The sequence below is a fragment of the Bombus affinis genome, chromosome 7, assembly GCF_024516045.1.
Source record: "Bombus affinis isolate iyBomAffi1 chromosome 7, iyBomAffi1.2, whole genome shotgun sequence".
In the NCBI taxonomy this organism is placed as follows: Eukaryota; Metazoa; Arthropoda; class Insecta; order Hymenoptera; family Apidae; genus Bombus; species Bombus affinis.
The window spans coordinates 6,412,723-6,435,682 of record NC_066350.1 but is presented as its reverse complement, the minus strand read 5'-3'; the positions used below and the strand labels follow the sequence as shown (position 1 = coordinate 6,435,682).

The window sequence follows — 22,960 nt, the reverse complement described above, 5'->3', positions numbered from 1 at the left end:
AAGTACCTACTTTTGTTCTTAACGCTTTTTACTCTGCTTCGAGAATCCTTTTCCCGACCCCTCCCCTTAATACGATCAGCACACTCGCAAGGCATCGCACGGCTATTTTTGTGCTTCTTTGGTAGAAATTTTACGCCACGTGCTAAGCGCTTTGACGATCCAGAAGTCGAACACCTCGGATAAACAACTCGCAGGACCTCTTCCCTGTCTCTTATTCTCGTACATTTTACGGAGAACGAATTGATCGATGCCAGAACCCCGGATCGAAGTTCAACAGAAATATCGTTCGAACGACGAATTCCGACCAAGGAATTTCGATTAAGCTAATAATAGAGAAGATAATAGGAATAACAAGCTCCGTTCGTCGAACCACGCGATCCGGCTGGGTTATCGATAAATAAACGCTACGTCCAAGAGATAGGGTTGATGGCATGGAACTTATTCGAGGTGAAACTTCGATAATTGCTCAATCTTGCTAACATCGGCACCCATCGTTCCTCGCTATTATTGGAAAATATGATTCATATATAGGCCAGTGTATACGGGTCGAACGGAAAGACGACGGTTTTGTGAGTCACTCGTAGGCCGAGCCGATAAATTTCGCTGTTTAACGAATCGCCGACTTGAATTTTAGAATTTTTGAATTTTAGAATCGCGAATAGTTTCGTGCTTATTAGCAGGGCTCTGTTTTTTTTTAAATGGAACGTTGTGCGCGCTATTTAAGACGAGCGCGATAAAGGAAGACGAGAAAAAGAAAATAAGGAGCGGTCACGGTAAATATTTGCCGATGAAAGAAAAGCGATCGAAGATAGTTGGAAAGAGCTACGTACGAGGGTCGAGGTGAATTCGAGCTTCCATAGAATCGAAACTAGCGAACCCGTGTTCCGGAAAATGGATAAAAGGTTTTCCTAGATAATACGCTAAGACCTAACCTTCGAGACGAAGTATAAAACCTTCTATCAAAGGTTGGCCTTTTTCCACGGGTTTACCGCTGCCGGTAGGGTAAACGCTTGTGCGCCGCGTCAGACCGGAAACTTTGGCAAAAAGCATTTGGCTACGTAAAGAGCGTACATTGACGCGCGAGTTCCGTTTCAAGGCTGCATTCGGAGCACAAAAATAAGAAAAAACTGCTCGCGATTCGATCGATTTCTCTACGTTGAACAAATTTATACGCTCTTACGAGTTTAATTCCTCGTTCTTTATAGCGTTTTCAATTACAAATTTTCCTTTGCTTTCGTCGCAACGAAATACCGTTAAACGTAACGAGTTTTAGCCAACGAGGAACTTTACGAATATTTTGCCTCGGAATCTTAAACATTCTTCGATAGAAAAATGTACGAATTACGAAATACGCTCCCAAGAAACGACGGAAGATACATCATCGTCGAAAGAATACGGTAAAATCGTTTTCTTCCAAAGCATCGCGACGTTATTCATCGAGTGTGTCGATATTTAAATTCTAGCAATTTCAATTTCGATAGAGATCGAGTAATCGGAGTTCGAAGAACGGCGTTTCGATGCACGGAACATGATAATCGCGTGCCGTAAATTTTCTTTTCGATCTGACCTTTGCCGGGGTTCATGGCGAACGTGGAACGCGACGCTCGTCGTCGTAGCTCGTCACCGACGATTTTCCTTCCTGTTGGAACGTTTACGTCACGGAATCCTCTCCGTGCCGATGTGTGCCAAGAAGAGCGTAGCGCAAGTTGGTGTAGACAGTTTCGATCGACAATGTACACGCGGTATAAGCGTTTACATTTTAGTTACATTCTGGCAAACGTCGAACAAACTTGATCGGTTATCGATCGACGTGTCGAAACGATCAAAGGTTTTCCACTCTTTGCTAAATGAATTTTCAGTGTCACGCGTGATTTCTTGTCGCGAGAACCTGTTAGTCAAAATAGCGACGAGTTTACAGATTAAAGCGGCTAGCTGGTCTGAACGAGTTTTCGAAAGTTGAGGAATTGCTTCCAACATTGCACCTTGCCTATACCTCCTATTAATCGAATGCAAAAGTATTGGCGGTTTTAGATAACAGCGATAGACTGTGTTCTCTAGCGACGGTAAAACCAGCCAGAAACCTTCGATTCTCGTACGTAGGCAAAATGAGTCAACGAGACGTACGTACTGTCTAAAGTAACTCGTCATCTATTTCGATTTCATCGAAAAACGTCTTAAAGGAATCGCGTTGCTTTTCGAGAGAACCTCGATGTCTCGGAAAATTCGTTGGATAGCGCGTACTTCTCATCGACTCATCCTGTGTGTTGCTATTAAACGCGACAAGAAGCAACGTATGGCGCGTTTCACTTTTGAACGCGTGAACTTTACCTTCGAAAGGACGAGCGCTGCCTTTGCGATTTGTTCTCGATCGACGCGCCTGCGATTTCGCTCGAGGAAGCTTGGACGCTCCGTCGACGACTCATGTCGCACTTTCTTTCGCTGTGTTTCAGGAAAAAATAGAGTATATATTTCTTGTGATTTTTACGCTCGAGTGCGTCATGAAGATCATCGCTTACGGCTTCGTGGCTCATCCCGGCGCTTATCTTCGAAACGGCTGGAACATATTAGACTTCTCGATAGTAGTGATAGGGTGAGTACAATTGCGTTTCATTTTGCGCACACAGTGATATACGGTCGTAAAAACCTACCGATCGTTACCGCTGTTTCCAGTTATTAATTTGTCACCGTACATACTCGTCGATGAAATACTGGAACCACCGATAGTTAACACGAGGCTATTTCTATCAAAACCAGCGAAAATGACTGGTCTTTAAAAACTACGTAATAATAGAATATTTTTATATTTATTGATTTATTACTTTTTTACACAGGCAATTCCATGTTATGCAGTGCATTTTTCGTATTATTTTTGGCTAAACGAGAATTGATACATTTATAAAGTTGTAGAACCAGTCATTTTGACTGCTGTGGTATTTCTAGCGTTAGCATCTAGCGATCGATCTGCAATTTTCCTGATAACTGATATCATCATATCGAATGATGCGCGGTAAAAATTTCACAAACAAATGGCAAGTTGTAGAAAACGAGGAAACTGGTTAATTGGGGCCCGATAAACAGATTGCAGGACCCTTTTACACTCTGACAAGTACCAGTCATTTTCACTGGTATTGATACAAGTAGACTTGATACAAAATTATTTTCAGTTTGAATACATAAGAAATAAAATAAAATTCATTATATTATTCTTTTAGTTAGTTACGAAAGTCGTTACATCATCAAAAATAATATAACACGAAGTAGGAATTTTAAAATAAAATTGTGAAACCAGTCGATTTGACTGGTAGTCTAGTGTTAAGCGTACGGTAGTGTACATTTCCATTTTAATTATCATCTTTCACCGCGTAACAAACATTCGCGTCCGCACCTGTAACGCGTTAAATACGAAACACGCGGTTCGTCTGTCGCGCGACTTTCCCATCCCATCCCATCGATCTATCGAAAATCGCGCGCTGTCGACGACGATCTCCTTCGCGAGAAAAACAGATTTTCGCAGAGTCGATTGCTATCTTGCGCGAGTTTATCGGTCCGGAGGGAGAACACGCGCAGCTCGTAAATCGACGATTATGGGAATCGCCAGAGCCAATAACGGAAATTTTACTGCGCGCAGATTTCCCGATCAACCTGCCAATCCCATGGCTGCACTTTCATCGCGCTGTTCCGTCCTGTTCTATTTCTCGAGAATGTCCTAGCCCTGCATCCTCCGTCGTCGCACAAAAGCGTGTCGCGAGTTCGCGTCGTCTCTTGGGCACGATGACATTGAATCGGCACGCGACTTCCTTTGTTCTCTGTCGCGCATTCCACTTTGATTCAATAAGTTCTGCTTACTTGGCGAAACGAGAGAGATTCCTCCTCTGCTTCACCGAGTCAGCTCCGCTTTGCGAATTAAGATAGTTTTAATTTCGACCGGAGTCTTCGTCTCTACCAAGCATCGTCTATCGTCGACCAACCGTTCGCGAAATCTTGCAGCGACGAGCGCCCACGATGGAATAATCGAGGAGGAAACGAGACGAGATTCAAAGCAGAGAGATGGAAGTTTCCCGTTGAGGGAATTCGGCGAAACGTACGGAATACTCGTCCAGAGACGGTGAATATTTCGTTTGGGTAAAAATAGACGATTTAAAACTATGGCCATCTAAATAATTCTCTCGCTTTCGACGATAGACGATAGAAAGATGCGCTTCGTGCTCGCCCGATTTCGTGGCCGTAAACCGACGTTGGTAGGTTTCTTCACAACAGAATGTGCACAGACGTCACGGTCGATTCCATTTTTCTTTCTGTCACGCAGTTTCGTGTTGCGAATACGAGAAAATAATTTCGTCTGAAATTTCATTTGAAATTACTCGGTGGCCCGTTTCTATCTCTGACGGAGCACGTTTCGATATGTAGCAACGTATTGCAAGACGAGATGATTTTTAATGTTCTTTAACATCGTCTCCTTGCAGAATGGTGAGCACGGTATTGTCGATACTTATGAAAGAAGGCTTCGATGTGAAAGCGTTGAGGGCTTTTCGGGTGCTACGACCTCTCAGGCTGGTTTCCGGTGTACCAAGTAAGATTTTCATGTCAAACAAACGTCTTTACTCCGATTATTTCTCGATACCAGTTGATCGAGCCCGGCGAAAGAAACGGGACGTGACGAATGTCTCTGTCGATCTGTGCAGGTCTGCAAGTAGTCCTAAACTCTATTTTGAGAGCGATGATACCCCTTCTCCATATCGCTCTGCTGGTTCTATTCGTCATCATTATTTACGCTATCATCGGCCTCGAGCTGTTCTCCGGCAAAATGCACAAAACCTGCAGGCACAATGTCACCGGTGAGTATCGTTCGCTTACGATACGTTTGGGACACAGACGTAACGCGAAGGTGGGTATTCGTTGCATCGGTAACAGCGTACGCGATGTACCGCAGCAAAATCTACGAATGGATACGAGACTCGGTGACTTTCTTCGATCTCGTTCGAGAAAATCTTTCCGAAAGGATGGAAATTACGTGAAAAATAAAACGATCCACCGATAGAATTAGACCGGCAGGAATTTCTCGAAAGACGAAACTTCGCGAAATATCACAAATACGCGACAGATTGGCATCGACGGCCACGCAACGGCGTGTTATTTCCTCGAGATTCGACGGGAGAATGTTTCTCGAGGAGACCGAAATTACGTGGAAGGCAAAGGACGATGATCCGTGGACAGGGACTCGGACCGGACAGAATTTCTCTAAACGTGAAATATCGCGGTGAAGTTGGCAAAGTTGGTGCGGGAGTTCCCGTCCTAACCCCGAAACACAGTTTGCACCGGCGCTATTTTAGATATGATTCAGCCGCGGCGCAACTAACGTCTAATTATTCTTAGCGCGTGGTACGCGATCTGCGTGGACCGCGCGTATCTCGCGGTAAACAGCTGATTCACGAGAATCTGCGAATTCCTGTACTTGCCTGACAGGCCAGACGCGAGAGCCGGATGCGCGCACAGGTTCCTGGTACGATCGTATCGGGCCGTAGTCCACGCAAAACCAAGACGCCTCTCGTTTTTTGAGAAAACAGCGTTTCAAAGTTTCATCGAACACGCCCCGGTTCGTAAATATCAAGACACCTGTTGGTTTCGCGCGATAATTCAGCCACGAAAGTCTACGTTCTGTACTTTGTCTGGTTTAGCGAAAAGACCGAAAGACTGCACTTTGTAAAGCAATCAGCGTTAAAAGGGATTAAAAAGCTTCGAACATTTAACGAACCAGTGCAAATGCTACAACGAATAGAACGGTCGAAATACTTTTTGCAAGCGTTGTAACGTAACAGTACGAGCGTATGAGTCAATTTTGCTGGGCGATCCGAGTTGCAAGAACCGGTAACGACAGCGTAGGGCGCCAGAACGTGAGAAATTCGCACACTTACGAGACCATCGCTCTGTATCGATCATCGTCTTTCGTCGACCATATTTTCGACTAAAGAATGATACTTTTCAAAGTCCCAAAGCTGTCGCACGACCTGTTTCGTTAGGGTCGTTTCAGGTTTTCAGTTTGAACGTCTCGTTCTAGCGTCGCGACTAGCTTCACCGCGGATTTAAACTGACCCAACGTTACACTCTCGGATCTTCGTTCGTTTATGGGAAATTTGCGGCGGTGTATAAAAAGTACAAAATACACAACGTAATATGTATAACAATAATTAAACCGCATAAACCGTTGAAAAAATATCAGCTGTTAAAATATTCGACAGTCAGATCAACTTTCTAATTGGATTCCATTTGTATAATCGCGATTTAATTGTATACGGTGTGGGAGATTGGAAGGCAAAATATCCTCTTGAAATATAGAGAAAGATAGTATCCTCTTGAAATGGATTCACAGACGCGATCATGGACAACCCAATTCCGTGTGGGTCCGGCGGTTTCCAGTGCGATAACGTGGGACCCGAGTACTACTGTAGCAGGCGATTCTGGGAAGGTCCAAATTGGGGTATTACGAATTTCGACAACTTCGGCTTGGCCATGTTGACGGTCTTCCAATGCGTTACGCTCGAGGGCTGGACCGACGTGCTCTACAACGTAAGATCGATTTCGTGGAACGTGGAAACGATTGACGAACGATCCTCGATCTCACGCTTTCTTTCTGTCTGTTTGCTGGCTTAGATCGAAGACGCGATGGGAAGCTCGTGGCAATGGATCTATTTCATCTCCATGGTCATTCTGGGAGCTTTCTTCGTGATGAATCTAATTCTCGGTGTACTGTCCGGGTGAGTATTAAGCGACCAGGGAAATTGAGTTGGCCGAGTCAATTGGTCGGAGAAGTACTTGTAACGCGAGGGAAGATAAGAACGAGAAGTAAACAGAGTTTTTCTTCAAGTAGATAGAAAGAAACGGGTTTAAAGCGACTGGCGAAACGGTTGATCGGCAACGCGACGTTAATTAACGATAAGATTACGATTTCATTTTGTTCGTCAGGTATATTTTAAAACGCGAAACGCAATTTCTACGACAGAGTCCCGTTCCTTTTCTAATTTTGTTCGCATTTCCATCTTCTTTTGAATTACGCGAACGTAACACGGCCATACGATACGGTCGGTTTATTTTTATAAAGCGTGTTTCTACCTCTTAAAACTACGCGACAAATAGTCGTATAAATATACGTACATCAATCGTTAGGGGCTGGTCGCATAACAGATTCATTGTTCGCTACTAAAATTACTTCTCCTCGGGCTCGTAATACAACGTATTCGTACGCGTACAATGCGCGTACGTACGCTATAGCTGCCTCGAGTTACGTCTTTTTCGACTTTTACGCTACCGAAATAACCAACGGAATTGTTCCATTTCCGGCCGTGTCTATCTCTCCTTTCAATTATCGACGGTTAACGTATCTTCGTTTTATCTAATTTCCACGTTACGGCTCGAAACCCCACTCGGTTTTACGACATTTTCTGAAACTCTTACTCGGCCTCGCCACACGTGAAGTTCGTAAAACAGAGCTTATTCTTATACATATATACATACATACATATATATACAAGGTGGTTGGTAACTGGTGGTACAAGCGGAAAAGGGGTGGTTCTACGCGAAAAAATAAGTCGAAAATATAGAATACAAATTTTTCGTTTGAGGCTTTGTTTTCGAGAAAATCGACTTTGAATTTTCGCTCGGTACGCGTGCACTTTATCACGTCTCGTTATAGCGGATCTCAGTGTAGATCGTTGTCTCGATGGATATTATCGCAGTTTAAGTTTGTTTTTGCCGTAACAAAAAATTAGGAATACGTAATGGAATAATATGAAGTAAAGTATCATAAAGTAAAAAGTATCATAAAGTTTATTATTACAAAAATTGCTGAAAATGTTGTCCATTCTGCCGAACACATACTTGACTTTTATTTATGGAGTTATATTAAATCAATTGTCTATTCTGAAGAAATCGTAAGTTGCGAGCAATTGAAAGAAAAGATTATTGTAGCCTTTCATACTTTAAAACAATCGAATACGTTAGAAAGTGTTCATAGAAATTTAATTAGAAGAGCAGAAGTATGTGTTCGACAGAATGGGCAACATTTTCAGCAATTTTTGTAATAATAAACTTTATGATTACTTCATATTATTTCATTATGTATTCCTAATTTTCCGTTACGGTAAAAACAAACTTAAACCGCGGTAATATCCATCGAGACAACGATCTACACTGAGATCCGCTATAACGAGACGTGATAAAGTGCACGCGTACCGAGCGAAAATTCAAAGTCGATTTTCTCGAAAACAAAGCCTCAAACGAAAAATTTTTATTCTATATTTTCGACTTCTTTTTTCGCGTAGAATCACCTCCTTTCCGCTTGTACCACCAGTTACCAACCACCCTATATATGGTTGATATATCGACTCCCGAGTGTCGCAGTCTCCTAAGAAAGATTTAAATATAAACATCCCTTTTGTTGTCTACCGATGGTTACGTTACGTAGCGGTGGCTTAGACGATCGAGCCGTAAAAGCGCGTCTTATCAAAGTGCACAGCGAATTCGTCGTCGTTCCGCTTTAAACGATAAAACGGCTCGAATGCCCCGGGGAGAAAAATAGAGCGGATAATCTGGAAGATTGTCAGCTTGTGTGGCATCATGGGACAAGGGACTGCGAGTCAAGTCCCCTCGCTTTGTACCAGCAACTCGCTGTTGCTCTCCTTCCTTTTGTTATTTACGCTAAACTCGCACGCAACTCTCGATTTCCGTTCCATTCGCGCGCGTTTCAATTACACCGCTCGTCGGCGTCTCTGATATCGCGTTGCGATCAACGTACCTTTACCCGGCGCAGCGAATTCTCCAAGGAGAGAGAGAAAGCAAAAGCGAGAGGCGACTTCCACAAACTCAGAGAGAAGCAGCAGATCGAGGACGACCTGAGGGGCTATTTGGACTGGATCACCCAGGCCGAGGATATCGAACCGGAAACCGACGAGCCGAAGATGCAGGATGGCAAAAGTGAGTTACCTATCAGCGGTTTATTAAATTCATCTATGGAAAACTCCAGGATTACAATTTTTAAGAAGCTAAACGAATCTCTGTTTCGGTTCTGTTACCTTCATACCTTCGATAACGTGTCCGTAAAGATACAAGAGATTTCGGTTTACGTTTAACGATACAGAGGACCACGTAGATCGCGAACGACTTTGCAAAATTTTTACCACGCCAAAATCGTTAAAATTCGAATGTGTTCGTATAATTGTTGATCGACGGTTAATTTGACTGATTATTACCATTTTGCTAGAGATCTATCGATATATTCCGTTACTTAGGAACGACAATGTTATTTAAACACCTTTTTACCACTCGTAAACTTCTGCAAAATCTACCTGACGCGTCTTTCTTTCTTTACTGTCCGCTAATCCTTTGTACAGTATAGGGATGTTTATCTCGCGTACGAAGCAAACGGATAATAAGAATAAAATGACTTTCGCAGCGAAACAACAGAACGAGATGGAAAGCACGGATCAGTTAGAGGGCGACGAGGAAGGGGTTCAACAAGAATCGTTGTGGAGAAGGAAAAAGCTGGATTTCGACAGGTAGGAGAGTGGAGACGCGCTTTCTTGTTTTATTTCGTTGAAGCGAGTTATAATAAAGGGGAAGGCGGAAGGTGGAAAAGCGAGCCTCGCTACTTAGCTTGCCTTTGATCGCACGAATTTGCAATGGAAATTCACAGAGTAAACAGAAGAATGAGGAGGGCGTGCAGAAAAGCAGTCAAGTCGCAGGTTTTCTACTGGTTGATCATAGTATTGGTTTTCCTGAATACCGGCGTTCTGGCCACCGAACACTACAATCAACCTCATTGGTTGGATGACTTTCAAGGTACGCGATCCTCTCGTTGCTATTTAATATTCCAACATTCGATTTTTTCCAATATGCAGATTTATCATCCCTCACGTTGCACCTTACTTTTCCATTTAAAATAACGTTGCTTCTCGGTTACGCAGAGATCACAAACATGTTTTTCATCGCGTTGTTTTCCATGGAGATGATGCTGAAGATGTATAGCTTAGGATTTCAAGTAAGTTTCACGACAAACGATGTTTCTCAAGGAAAATTCCTCTCGATAAAAACGTTTGTTATCCGAACAGGGTTACTTCGTCTCGCTCTTCAATCGGTTCGATTGTTTCGTCGTGATCGGCTCCATCACCGAGATGATCCTCACGAATACTCACGTGATGCCACCGCTCGGCGTTTCCGTTCTCCGTTGCGTCCGGTTGCTCAGGGTATTTAAAGTGACAAAGTAAGTTTACAGAGGGAGAGGTCTGTCGGCCACCTCCTGCAACGCTGCAAATTTTTACATTTATCTTAAACGAACGCGATGGAATTTTACAGATATTGGAGGTCGTTGTCGAATTTGGTGGCTTCCCTTTTAAACTCCATACAATCGATCGCGTCTTTGTTGCTTCTGCTCTTCCTTTTTATCGTGATCTTCGCCCTGCTGGGCATGCAGGTACGATTCGTCCTTCTTTCTCGCCTCTCCACGTCCATCGGCCGTCGTCGATGGATAACGAGCTCTAACATTTTCCATTTTTTCGCAGGTGTTTGGTGGAAAATTCAATTTTAGCGATTTACAGAACAAGCCCCGTCACAATTTCGACAGCTTTTGGCAAAGTTTGTTAACCGTGTTTCAGGTAAGCTTGCACGTTTTTAACGCTTTCAACGCGTCGTCGAAACCTAAATCGATTATATCCGACTATCGAACGTCGTCGTACAATTTATAGATATTAACCGGCGAAGATTGGAACGCCGTTATGTACGATGGAATTAGAGCCTATGGCGGTGTTTCAAGCTTTGGCATGCTCGCCTGTTTCTATTTCATCATTCTCTTTATATGCGGTAACTGTATCCTTTTTACCGTGAAAATACGCAAACATCGACGAGCCTCGTCCAATTACGTAATTTTCCGTCCTCCATTCGATACGCCATCCGACAATATTTACGGACCATAGGGTACATAATATCAGTGACATTACGCGCGACAAACACATTTTTATCCTCGTTTAACGTTCCTTGACCAAGACAATTGCAGATATCCTACTGAACGTCTTCTTGGCCATCGCTGTCGACAACCTTGCGGATGCCGAATCGTTAACTGCCATCGAGAAAGAAGCCGAGGAAGGGGTGAGCTTTTCTCAATTTTAAAATACGCTCGCGCTCCCATAAATTTCCATAGAGATCGTTTCGTCAAAATTCAAACGACTGGCTCGTCATCCGTCGCCGATGCAATCGCGTGGAGTTTTTTCATACAAATCGAAACGGTATATCGCGAAACTCGTAGGTAGGTTGCGAATTTGACGCATTTGCGGCAAATCTCGCGGTGCAAAAATGCACAGGACGCCCGTATCTAGCGTATAATACAAACGTAACAGTATCTTTTACAATATCCAGCGAGTCGAACGATCGTCTATTCAATGTTCCGTTTTATCCTATCACGTTCGTAAAATTTAGGTATTGGGTTGCCCGAAAAGTTATAATAATAATAAAATAATTTATTTTTACACAATGTCTTTTGTTTTATATTAGTTTATTGAATTATGCACGAACATAATGATAGAAATATGTAGAGGATGGTTGGTCGGTTTAAACGACGAGATGACTCGATGTCAAAATTATTTAAAAATAATTAATAAATACAGGGAATTAACTAATTCGCAAAAGACTGTTATTGATCGCTATTAAAATCGCTCGAGACTGAGACTGAAAAACTGGTCACCTTACGATCGCGTTTGTTTATTTATACTGGTCGCGGGAGAGCCGGAAAATTTCAATTCGTCTTTGTTCGACGGAGTTTATTTATTATTACGTTACGTATGTCCTAACTATGTTGATAGTCCGAGGCAAAACGATATGATTGGAATTGTCCTCTAGCTCATGTGCCGCTACACCGCCACAATTAGAAAAGGAATCAAATAGTATCGAAAACTTGGCATTCAACTCCTTCTGGGAATTTTTGCTGTAAACGCTTTGACGGTTTACAAAATTGCAACAAGGAAGGATGTGACTATTAGAAGATTTAGGGAATTATTAGCTGGAAACTTGTTAGTGTTGTCTGAAAATACGAAAAATCCTTGTCTTTGACGGAGTCAGCATATCGTCATTCGGAAAAATGATTCCGGAAGAAGCATTAGACGCGCGTGTAAACTATCTTATGTAAATAAAAGACGTCGAACGGACCGATCAAAGACACGGGAAAATTTAAAGAAAACAACAACTCATTGTCCAAATTGTCCCGACCAACCTCGGCTTTGTATAGAGTGCTTCAAAGTTTTACGTTCTGAATAATTTTCTTAATAAACCATCTTTCTATTACTTTTATAACTTTCTGTGGAATGTCTTTTCAAACACCTACGACGATCCTTGGCAAGTAGTCGAATAAGCGTCACCCGAATACGGGTGACACGGCCCGATCAGAAACTTTGCCGCCGCTACAAATACAACGAAATGGATCATACCCAATTCACTGAAATAATATAAAACAGAAATTGTTGTTCATCTATTATCACCTTATGAAACGAAAGACACTTTTCGGACAACCTAATATCTCTCTCTGAAACTGTATCAAACGTCTTTTCTCCGCGTCACGTTGTTGGTTCCGACACGTAGAAACGGACATATAAAAAGACTACTTGCGGTCATTTTTGCAAAATAATTAAAAACTACGAGACGAGGACGAAAGATCCACGGAATCTTCTAAAGACGTTTTGTTTTCTTTATTCTTTTTTTTTTTTTTGGTAAAAAGACGTCGATCATCTTCCACGGTATGCCAAGGATTAAACGAGCACTGATAAATACGTTGAAACGTTCGACGCATTTGGAAAAAGCGAGCGTCACGGTGTCGCGCGAATAAACGTTTGGTCGTCGCGTTTACATAGTTGCAAGGGCGAAGAAAATTAGAATGCCAGCCGTTTTATCGTTCTCAAAGAGCATCGAGTGGGAAGGCTCGTTTGCCGACGCGCTGGTAATCACGACTGCCTCGACAGAAGGCGTCGCGACGCCGGCGTTGACGCCGACTTCGACGCCGTTCGACCGACTTTTTATTGCCCGTTACGCGTCTTAAAGCGCGTACCTTGCGAATATTCGACGCGCCGTAATTCATTCGACCGCGTATCTAGGACGGTCACAAATTCCCGATAGAAATATCGCAGTTTTCTGGCCGTAACAAATTTTTAATTACGCGCCATAAAACGATAGTTGTTGATATTCGTTGCTGCTTGACGTTTGCAATTAACACGCGGCATAAATCCGAATGCCGATTAATGGTTTTCAAAGATATTTCGCGGCAACGTGAAAGGAGATTTAATTATTGCACTTGGTCCGAAATTCGAATCTTTTCAGAGCGTAACTCGAGAAATATCAACGTACGAAACGTAATTATTATTCAATATTCATTTTCTGTAAAAGAATTTTTCTACCTGACGACGGATATCGTATTGGCACACGACTAACGAAACGTACATTTTCGCGTATATTTATTTGCTGGTATTTTTACCAAGCAGATACGAATCTTCGGTCAACCGTTTTACGAGCTGAAAGATTTAACGGATAAGACATTTCCGTGCGACCTTGGAGGCAGCTAGATCCACCGCGATATATTTTTATGAGCAGGTTGAACGTCGCTGTACAAATGATTTTTAATACGACGCTAAATCGCCCAGAACTATGCCATCTCCTTTAAACCGAACGCCTCGTTTGCTCCAACTGTTGCTGCGAACTACGTACCGCGTACAAAGGACGCACGCGAAATCGGGGTCATCCCGATCGAATACCGATACTCCGAAATTAAAACCGTTATCCAGAAACATTCGCTCCATTATTGTTCGCTATCGTTTTCTATTCGTTCGCCCGCCTTTTTGACCATATTTCGTATATAACGAAATTCTATAACGGTTTAGAAGTAAATGCGCGAAGTAACTCGAGCGTGAAAAGCGGTGGCAAAGGTGGAGGAAAGAGAGTTATCGGTGTCGTCTTCGTTATCGAACAAACGAACCCTCACGGCGAAGTATCATCGCGTCTACCGTGTACAGCTTCGCGTTAGAAGGTTTAATCGTTCGTGATTTTTCGATAAGCTAATGAAAAATCGATCGCTCTCGAGTATTAACCCGAGGGCGAGGGTTGATTCCGCTTCGATGCTTCATGAAATTCGACGAGATCCACGGCTCGAGTTTCTTCTACTTTAAATAGGACGTCGAGTCAACGTCTCTCTTTGCTTATTAATAGACAAACTATCTCGCGCGAAACGAACGCTAGATTTTCCTGCCGTATTAATTAACCGTTCTCGATCGGCGTATTTTTCCGCCGGCGTTCGACGTTCGTCGCTGCCACACGCTAAGCACGTGTCACGGTGGTCCCGGGATTACAGCGATAGGATAATCATATCTCACATACCTTAGCCATCGAAACAATAACTAAGCAGTAATAGGATGCCTATGTAATTGGTATCCAGCGACAAACCCTCCATAGGAACCAAACCCTTGATATAAAAATCCTCCCAAGTCAATATTCGACGTTCCATTCCGTTCTAACATTCTGTATCGTTACTCTGTCAGTTTCTAATCAATTTTGTAATAACGATCATAATTGAAATACGAATCTCTCACCTCACGCGCGGAACGTGAAATAATCTCGAATCGACGTGACACACGCCACGGTATCCTACGATTTTCCAAAACGAATCCTGATCTTCGCTCAAAGATCTCACCTATCCAACTAGTGACAAACGGATGGCGAGTAACAGACGAATTGGTGGATTTCTCAGGGGGAGAAGAATAAACAGCACAGTGCCTCGGCGAGTAGAGACGAAGTGAGCGGGGAACAAGGTGACGACGGTGGCGAAGGAACCGGTGCAGAGGACGAAGGCGGTGGAACCGACCTCGAGCACGATCCTAACGAAAGGATGGAGGATTACGAGGCAGCCGTGGACACGGAAACGTAAGCGATCTTCCTGTATAGTATGCAAAGCGATAGATAAATTCGATTTAAGATTCATTCGATAAACGTATCCTCAGGTCGGAGAAAAGCGACGATACGAACAATCACGCCAAGGTGCGATTGAACATAGAATCCGACGAGGAAGTGGAGGAAGAGGAGGAAGTCGAACACAACGAGATGCACGGTATCTACGCTTTCTTCTTTCCTTTGTCAAACGTCTCGGAAATTGACCCTTTGTACTTTGTTCGTCGTCGATGACAATTACCTGCTGTTTAATTTATCCAGATGACGGCGCGGATCACGAGGTATCGGCTAGACCGCGAAGAATGTCCGAATTCAACATGGCTACGAAGACAGAACCGATTCCAGCCGGTTCGTCTTTCTTCCTCTTCTCGCAAACGAACAGGTACCAACGACGTTTACCGTGTTTCTTCGAAAATGTATTTTTTATATACACACAAAATTGTAGTTCGTCGCGATATCTTTCTATTGCAACGACTTTCGTCGTTTGTGTTTCAGATTTCGAGTGTTTTGCCACTGGCTGTCTAACCATAGCTACTTCAGCAACATGATCCTCGTATGTATCATGATATCTTCGGCCATGTTAGCGGCCGAAGATCCTTTACGCGCGTCCTCTTATAGAAATCAGGTAAGACGACCGACGAATATTCGTTTAAATTCCACCGTAACCATGTTGTTCGTGGTTGTAGATTTTACTGAATTTTGACTATTTTTTCACCACGGTATTTACGATCGAGATCTGTTTAAAGATGATCTCGTTCGGTTTTATTATACACGACGGTGCATTCTGCCGGTCGGCGTTCAATTTGCTCGACCTTTTGGTCGTGTGCTCTTCTCTCATCTCTATGTCTTTCAGGTAAGAACTATACGACGTTTCTTCGTCCGTAAAATAACGTTTACGTTTCGACGTTTCAAAAAGTTTGCTGCGGCAAATTTCACGAGCACGCTTTATTCTTACGTCGCGTTTATCTTCATCGACTTGGCGTCGAAGAAACGAATTTCTGAAGAAAAACGTAATATCTGTTCGTAACGTTTCGAGCACGTTTTTCAAAGGACGATACCTTGGATTCTTTTAATCGTTTCGACCAATACCACCGTCTGCTCCTGAAGTTTGACCGCCACTTTTCACCATCAACTTTCTGCGACAGCCTGTAAAACCAGACGTTTATTTGACCATTTCTGTTTCAGTTCTGGCGCGTTTTCAGTGGTGAAAGTGCTGCGTGTATTACGCGTGTTGAGACCTCTACGCGCCATCAATCGTGCAAAGGGATTAAAGGTATCTTTCTTCGCTCGTTATCCACGAACAATTAGCGAACTTGCCAAATCGGTCCCGGATGATATAGCACATGCCCCGAAGTAGACGTACGAATAACGTTTGATACCAAAGTAGCTTTCAGTCGCGACCTTAGATTCGAGTTACGTGAAAATTCAAGCAATTGTTCTTTCGAAGCTAGCAAAATCGATCCATCGAGTCTGCACGGTATCAGACTGTTCGCGATTGCTTTTCAAAGTCCATACTTTTACCGATACTTTGGTGAAACATTTCGAATCTTCCGTATTGCAAGGGAAACTCTTTCCAACGAATTTATAAATTCGATCAACGAACCGACGTAACTTACTTTGCGTCCATGTATAATTTATCTTGTTTCCATTCTTCTACGTCCATAGTTTCCTATTGCGATTCGGAGAGTAGTATCAAAAAAAAAAAAGAAAAAAAGAAAAAAGAAAAGAAAAAAAAAGAAAAAGAAACGTAAACGATTCTGAGAAAAAAAAACAAAGTAAGAAGTAAAAAAAAAAGACTGATTAAAAAAAAAACGAGTGACATCCGACGTAATAAATTAGTCGGCATACGTAATCTCATTTGTAAAGGAGCGAATCTACATTATGATTAATGTTGAACCCAGCACGTAGTACAGTGCGTCATCGTAGCGGTAAAGACTATCGGAAACATAGTCCTCGTCACCAGCCTCCTGCAGTTCGTGTTCGCCGTCATTGGCGTACAACTGTTCAAGGTAGGATTGCCAGGCCCCGCACACTAAACGGTCCTGGGACATTCCTTCCAACCTCTCGTAGTACACTAGAGTGGCATAATATTACAAACCAAAACCTTCGATACCCCCCTCTCATTGACCCCTCAGCCCTCTCTTACGATCCGATATTATATGCATATATTATCGTCATTCTCGTTCATCCATTACTTCACATACGTTTGATGCAACGCCGAGATAATTCACCATCACCAAATTCACTACTACCAATTCGTCTACCACCTCGGTACGCCTTTGCTCGACATCCCGACAGCCTTCCTCGACGATTATTCGCCGTTTTCTCGATTTTCTGTTCATTGGGTTTCGTCGTTTAGAGTCAAAGAAACGAAATAGAAAGAACAAGAAAAAAAGAAAAGAAACAGTGGAGAAGAAAGACTGGGAGAAATAATCGTCGAGAGGCGCGGGCACGAAGCAAACGTTGTTTTTTCCGACAGATGCACCTCTGGGTACCTTCCCTGTGAAACGAACTGTTTTGCGTGTAACTTGTTCATTGGGTTTCTTGTCTCGACACTCTCTCCCCGAAACCTCTCACTGGGATTACCTTGATTTCTTCTTTCCCTCGAACGTTTTTCTTTCTTTCCATCGATATTACGTGTAGCCTAACGATCGAACGACTGCCCCTGTTCGCGATACTTTCACGCTCTTTGTAAACGAATTTCATTTCAAGCGAGATGATCGCTTTTACACGAACGCGTCCAACTCCGTTCATTTACATTCGCGATCTTTCCACAAGCGTTTACATCGATTCGAACGTTGACGCGTAAACGGTCGCACTTTCTTTGTTCTTGAAACACTGTTACCGTTGCGTAAAAGACTGTTGGCTTGTATCGCGATCACTTTTACAGGAAAGTAAAATCGTTTCTCGTAGTTTTACGCCCATCGAACGATCGTCCACTCTGTTACGCGTGGTTCGTGGGACAACGATGTGGCAACTCGTTGCAAATAATGGAAAACGCGAAGCGCGCGACGAGACTTTATTTTTCTTTGCGTATGCGAACGATGCGTCGCGATCGTTGCTGACGATCGATGGTAGATCGTTTCTCGCGAAATCGTCGATGGAACACTGTTTCGACTAAACTATCGTGCTAGCATAGGAAAGACGATCGTAATCGACGGCTGGCCGATAAACGGCCGATTCTTTTCATTTTCTGTCCTTTTGTTACGTTTCGAGCAACAAATATATCTATACGTACTATACGTATACTTACGTGTCGAACGATTTACGTGATAGACGAGTGACCGGGGGGAGATGAGATGGTAGCTGAAAAAGAAAAAAGAAAAGAAAAAAGAAAAAAAGAAAGAAAAAAGAACGTAGATAGAGACGGGATGGAAGTTCGCTGTCGCGCACATACATCTACATACTATCTATATATGTGTATGCGTGTACGTCACCACTTTTCGGAGGAAACAATCTTACAGAAAGCGGCTTTTCGCAAGATCTATTATATGGTCTTTGATCTTTCGACTTTGGCTTTCGTATCTTCGTTTATTTCTCCTTTGTCTGGACACCTACGACTTTCTTTGTCTCTCTTTTCCTCTCTTTCTTTCTTCTACTTCTGTCTTTGTCTCTGTTTCTCTTCCTCTTTCTTCCCTTGTCTTCTTTTTTTTTTTTTATTTTTGCCTTTACTTGGTCGTTCGAGACTCCGTAGCTGGAAGACTAAATATCAAAGACACGCGGATACGAAACGGACAACCGTTGTCGAACGCAATGACAAAACGCCGCGGGAAAGAATATCGCGGGGAAACAGGTAAATCGAGTGGTGAACCGCGTAATCGAAGGATATCTATCGATCCGATATACCGACGATGTTACCGACGACGATGGTTGGTCCAGATCGTACGCGTGTTTCGAAACACCGACACGATACGACGCGGTACGACACGGTACGATACGACACGACACGACACTCAGAGATTCACGTTTACAGGCTGCGTGGTGAAAACCGATAGTAGAGGATTGTTTGAAAATTGCATGCTTGTGCCGGCTGAGCGTTGCAGTGGTGTGCCGCTATATTAACACGAGAGAAAGGAAAGGGAAAGAAGGAAAGGACTCGGTGTTCCGCCACTCTTTTCGCAAGCATCGGTCTCGAGCTCGAGATTCCAGACAGAATCGTAGAAAAAGCAGAGAGTCGAACAACGCGTTATCCTTTTGTCTCGTCGATTTCCGCAATTGCCTCGAAACGAAGCATCACGGCACTTCTCTGTCCGGTCTACTCGCAGAATTTTTGTCGTCCCGTCCTCGATCACATTTCATCATATCAACTCGAACGGAGATCGATTCTACATTTTCTTCGTAGTCCGTTTAGCTACGCTGGCTCGCCGAGATATTCGAACGCTCGTTGCTAAACGTTTTACGAAAATACACGTGTCGCGAGAATTGCCTCGAGTCGCGTCTCTATCTCTTCCATCGAAATTAAAAGAAGACGAAGGAACAAGCGGACATGGGCATATTCGCGACACGATCGCTTTCGAATTTCAACGAGATAATCGCCAAGCTGTTTCGTCGGGATACCGGTGAGGATAATTTCGACGAAGTTGGAAGATTTCGCGTATATTCCGAAAGAATTATCCACGCGTTCGAATATTTTCGTGCGCTACGATTAGAACGTAACTGGTGTTTGTGGCGATCGCCAGAAGTAAAGTTCGACAGCGGAGGAAACGCTTAGCGAGCAAATTTAGACGAGTCGTAGCATAGTGTACCTTGGTTGCTTCGTTTAATTAGCGTTAGAATCGTTAGACAGAAGCGGACCACGTAGTCGGACGCGTAGTTTCGCCGCGTATCGATCCTTCGTCGTTACGCGCTCCTCCACGATATCAACGATATCGACAATCACACGCACGAGCCTCGACGCGTCTCGTACGCGTCGATGCATCGTCAACGATCCGATAGTTGTCGCGAGACGCTTTGATTCGCCGTTTCCTTCGATTCACGAGCGATCGTTTAAGCTCCAAGGATGCAGTTTCCTTTGGTTCGATCGTCCAGCCTCCGACGATTTGCGTTGGTCGACGAAACGAGAGGCGAAAGGCGAGTGAAAAACGTGTCCTTGGTGCCTGGAAAGAGTGCGAGAGGGTGAAAATTACATGGGTCAGCAATTGAAAAAGTCCTGCTTCGGTCGATGAAACTCGACAGGTTTTTACAAAGAAACTGTGAAACGTAGATCGCGAATGAAATATCCCAGAAGGTGTTAGTTACGCATAACGCGTTTGCGATGCCAGTTACTTTTCTTCACGATCAAATAGATCTGTCGTCAGAAACGGAAGAACGTTCTTGTAGTTTGGTTTGCTCGTGTATCTCAGACACAGCGCTTCCATTGACCAAAGAAACCAAGCGCTTAAAGGAACAACAAGTTTTTACGATACGTACCGTTATCTACTCTGTCGTCAGACAATTTAACTTTCCTTTTATTTTGCGCGCGGTCGAACGCAACGTCGAGTCGCGTACCCGCTGACGCCAGCGTATATGACGGCAACGTACGGCCGAAGGAAGAAGATCGCGATCGAGATCCGCGAAGCAATTCGACGACGAACAGCGACGAAAGTTTTGCCTAGCCGACGACGATCGAAAGCGAAACAATTACGATCGAAGGTTTTCGAAGATTAGATTCGACGAGAAAATACGTTATCCCGTACGAGGCCCCATAGGTGCATTGCCGAGGAAAAACATCGAGCACTAGTGGGTTGGATGGATGGCGAGGGCTTAGTTCACGATTCACGAAAAGAGAAATTTTAAGAGAAAAAGCGGAAAAGATAAAACAGGAAACTAGAGAGAGAGAGAGAGAGAGAGTATAAAAAGAGGAGAAACGAAAGCCAGGAAAACGGAAAAGGGGGACGAAAAGACTGGCTGAAAGACGGGACTATCGTTGACGATGAACGAGGGTGGTTGAGAAACGCCGTGTCGCGAGAACGAAACGAATTCGCGAAGGGGAAAGCCGACGAAACCGACGTCTCGATGCAAGTCGATGCTACGATGCGAAAATATAATAGGAAACGCACGCTCGTTCGTACGCGATCCGAGAGGTGGTGAGAAAACAGGGTAGGAAAACGAAAGGGAAGCGTTGCAGAGAGATTAAGGGAAGACGAACGCGAGCAACGAAATTGAAAAGAAAAAAAAAAGAAAGAAAGAAAGAATGTTTTTGAAAGAAAAAGAGAAAACGCGGAAGGAAAAGCGTGCAACGATCGAAATGATACGACGATACGTTGGCAAATAGCGAAATTCCCGTTGCCCCAGCCCTAAAGCCCCTCGTAATTAAGATACCTAGCTCCACGAGCGAAACTAGCCAAACCCTTGATTAATGCTACTTTGTATTTTCTTTGTTTTCTCTTTCTGTCTGTCTGTCTCACGATCCCGTGTTCCCCGCTGTGCTCGTTCGCCCTGCTCGCCTGCCCTCAACCAACTACGTATAAAGTACGTAGTGAAGTGTGTGATTGTCGCCATTAAAACGATCGGCAACATTATGTTGGTCACCTATCTCCTACAGTTCATGTTCGCTGTTATCGGGGTACAGCTGTTTAAGGTAAAGCCAACCACCACCACTTAGAAAGTTTATACTAAGCCAACGAGAACTTTTCTCTTCTTCTCTCTACCACGTCTATCTCGTTTCTCTTTCTTCTTCTACTTCTTCTTCTACATCTTCGTCTTTGGCTTCCTTCTTCTTCTCCTACCTCTACTTCTACCTTTTACTTCTTCTACTCTTTGATTACTACTACTACTACTACTACTACTACTACTACTACTACTACTGCTACTACTACTACTACTACTACTTCTTCTTCAGCTCTCTCTTTTTACTTTTCGTTATTCTTGTTTTCTTTTCTCCGTTTGATTTATTTGGCCGTCGGCTGTTCACCGACGCGGACGGCCTCGCGTTACAACCGGAAGTTTTGGACGCGTCACGGAAATGCAAATTTCCTTCGCGAAATACGGGGTGCCATTCGCGTTTGCGGAAATTGCCGCTGTCCGATCGCCATCCGTTTAGCGGAAAATTTCGCGTCTCTCTTCTTTCGCACGATTTAACTTATCTTCTGGGCGAACCCCGAATTTCGCGACGCGCCGCACACTCCGACCGACCCATCGAAACTCGTTCGATCCGACTACTTTTTCTCGATCCTTCTTCGACTCTACAAAGGAGAATATCGGCAAACGAGGCAATCGTCGAGCGTAAATAAGATCGATGGAACTCTATCGTCTTGCAACGTTCCACTACCATGGCCAAATCGCGTACACGATGAGAGGATCGGTTCCTCCTCGTGCACATTAGTCGGTGTCCTCCTTACGAATCGATAATGCTTTATCGGAACGTTGGACAGGATCGTAGTAAGGTGGAGCACGAAACTGGCACGGTGATCGATCAACTTATTCGAGGATACTTCGTTGCTGCCAATATTACCCTTTGCAGAGACACGCTCTCTGCGTTCACGATAACACCCTCGAGCACGGTAACACACGCTGTTAAACGATCGAACGCTTCACCGAGAAAACCAGCCGGGGCTGTAACATCCACCGAGAGTAACGTTCTTACTCGTCACCGTCGCTTAACGAACGCTTTAACGAATACGTAGCTATCGAACATATCGGATAGACAACACGTTTAACAAATCGGCATGCAAGTTTCGCTGTAAATGTGAGAATGAAGCTTTGATCGTAGTGCATGCTGATCGAACGCGCAAATATACCGGAACCACGAGTCAAACCTAGCCTAGTCCATCTACGCCATCGCCAAGTTCCACTGCTCTCCGTCCCAACAAAATTTCAACTCCGTTCGTTATCGAGTTGCACACTTGCAAACAGCCTTTCTCTCGCCTTTAGTTATCGCCTTGGAAGACACTCGCCGCTATCGCTCGAACCTTACGAGTAGACGAGTATCGCGTCGCGTGATAACGAAGCTCGAAACAGAGCAGCCCGTCTAGATGCACAGATATAGTCGTAGATTGTTAGTAGAAGCGGCTTAGAA

At 43.8% G+C, this 22,960-nt stretch overlaps 1 protein-coding gene and 1 long non-coding RNA gene across 18 annotated transcripts in view; both read left to right on the top strand.

The window, feature by feature from the left end:
• The window catches only part of LOC126918727 (muscle calcium channel subunit alpha-1), a 59,057-nt gene that overhangs the window by 19,105 nt on the left and 16,992 nt on the right, over nt 1-22,960 (top strand). For 11 of the 17 annotated variants that reach the window (XR_007711428.1, XM_050727002.1, XM_050727009.1 and 8 more), the window contains exons 4-25: nt 2,451-2,590; nt 4,464-4,570; nt 4,683-4,835; nt 6,368-6,564; nt 6,649-6,752; nt 8,804-8,967; nt 9,446-9,548; nt 9,686-9,831; nt 9,957-10,030; nt 10,101-10,252; nt 10,345-10,462; nt 10,551-10,643; nt 10,734-10,854; nt 11,042-11,133; nt 14,768-14,940; nt 15,018-15,124; nt 15,226-15,346; nt 15,460-15,589; nt 15,651-15,817; nt 16,150-16,237; nt 16,866-16,973; nt 21,416-21,523. Coding sequence is in view for 16 of the 17 variants with exons in the window: in XM_050727002.1 (XP_050582959.1) it covers nt 2,451-2,590; nt 4,464-4,570; nt 4,683-4,835; nt 6,368-6,564; nt 6,649-6,752; nt 8,804-8,967; nt 9,446-9,548; nt 9,686-9,831; nt 9,957-10,030; nt 10,101-10,252; nt 10,345-10,462; nt 10,551-10,643; nt 10,734-10,854; nt 11,042-11,133; nt 14,768-14,940; nt 15,018-15,124; nt 15,226-15,346; nt 15,460-15,589; nt 15,651-15,817; nt 16,150-16,237; nt 16,866-16,973; nt 21,416-21,523 (2,766 nt within the window). In the remaining variant the exon portion in view is untranslated. The remainder of the gene's footprint in view (nt 1-2,450; nt 2,591-4,463; nt 4,571-4,682; nt 4,836-6,367; nt 6,565-6,648; nt 6,753-8,803; nt 8,968-9,445; nt 9,549-9,685; nt 9,832-9,956; nt 10,031-10,100; nt 10,253-10,344; nt 10,463-10,550; nt 10,644-10,733; nt 10,855-11,041; nt 11,134-14,767; nt 14,941-15,017; nt 15,125-15,225; nt 15,347-15,459; nt 15,590-15,650; nt 15,818-16,149; nt 16,238-16,865; nt 16,974-21,415; nt 21,524-22,960) is intronic. The other 6 variants (XM_050727007.1, XM_050727005.1, XM_050727013.1 and 3 more) reach the window with 3 other exon arrangements.
• On the top strand, nt 6,759-8,100 carry LOC126918792 (uncharacterized). The gene is made up of 2 exons (XR_007711442.1): nt 6,759-7,705; nt 8,032-8,100. It is a non-coding gene; the product is annotated as an uncharacterized LOC126918792 (long non-coding RNA).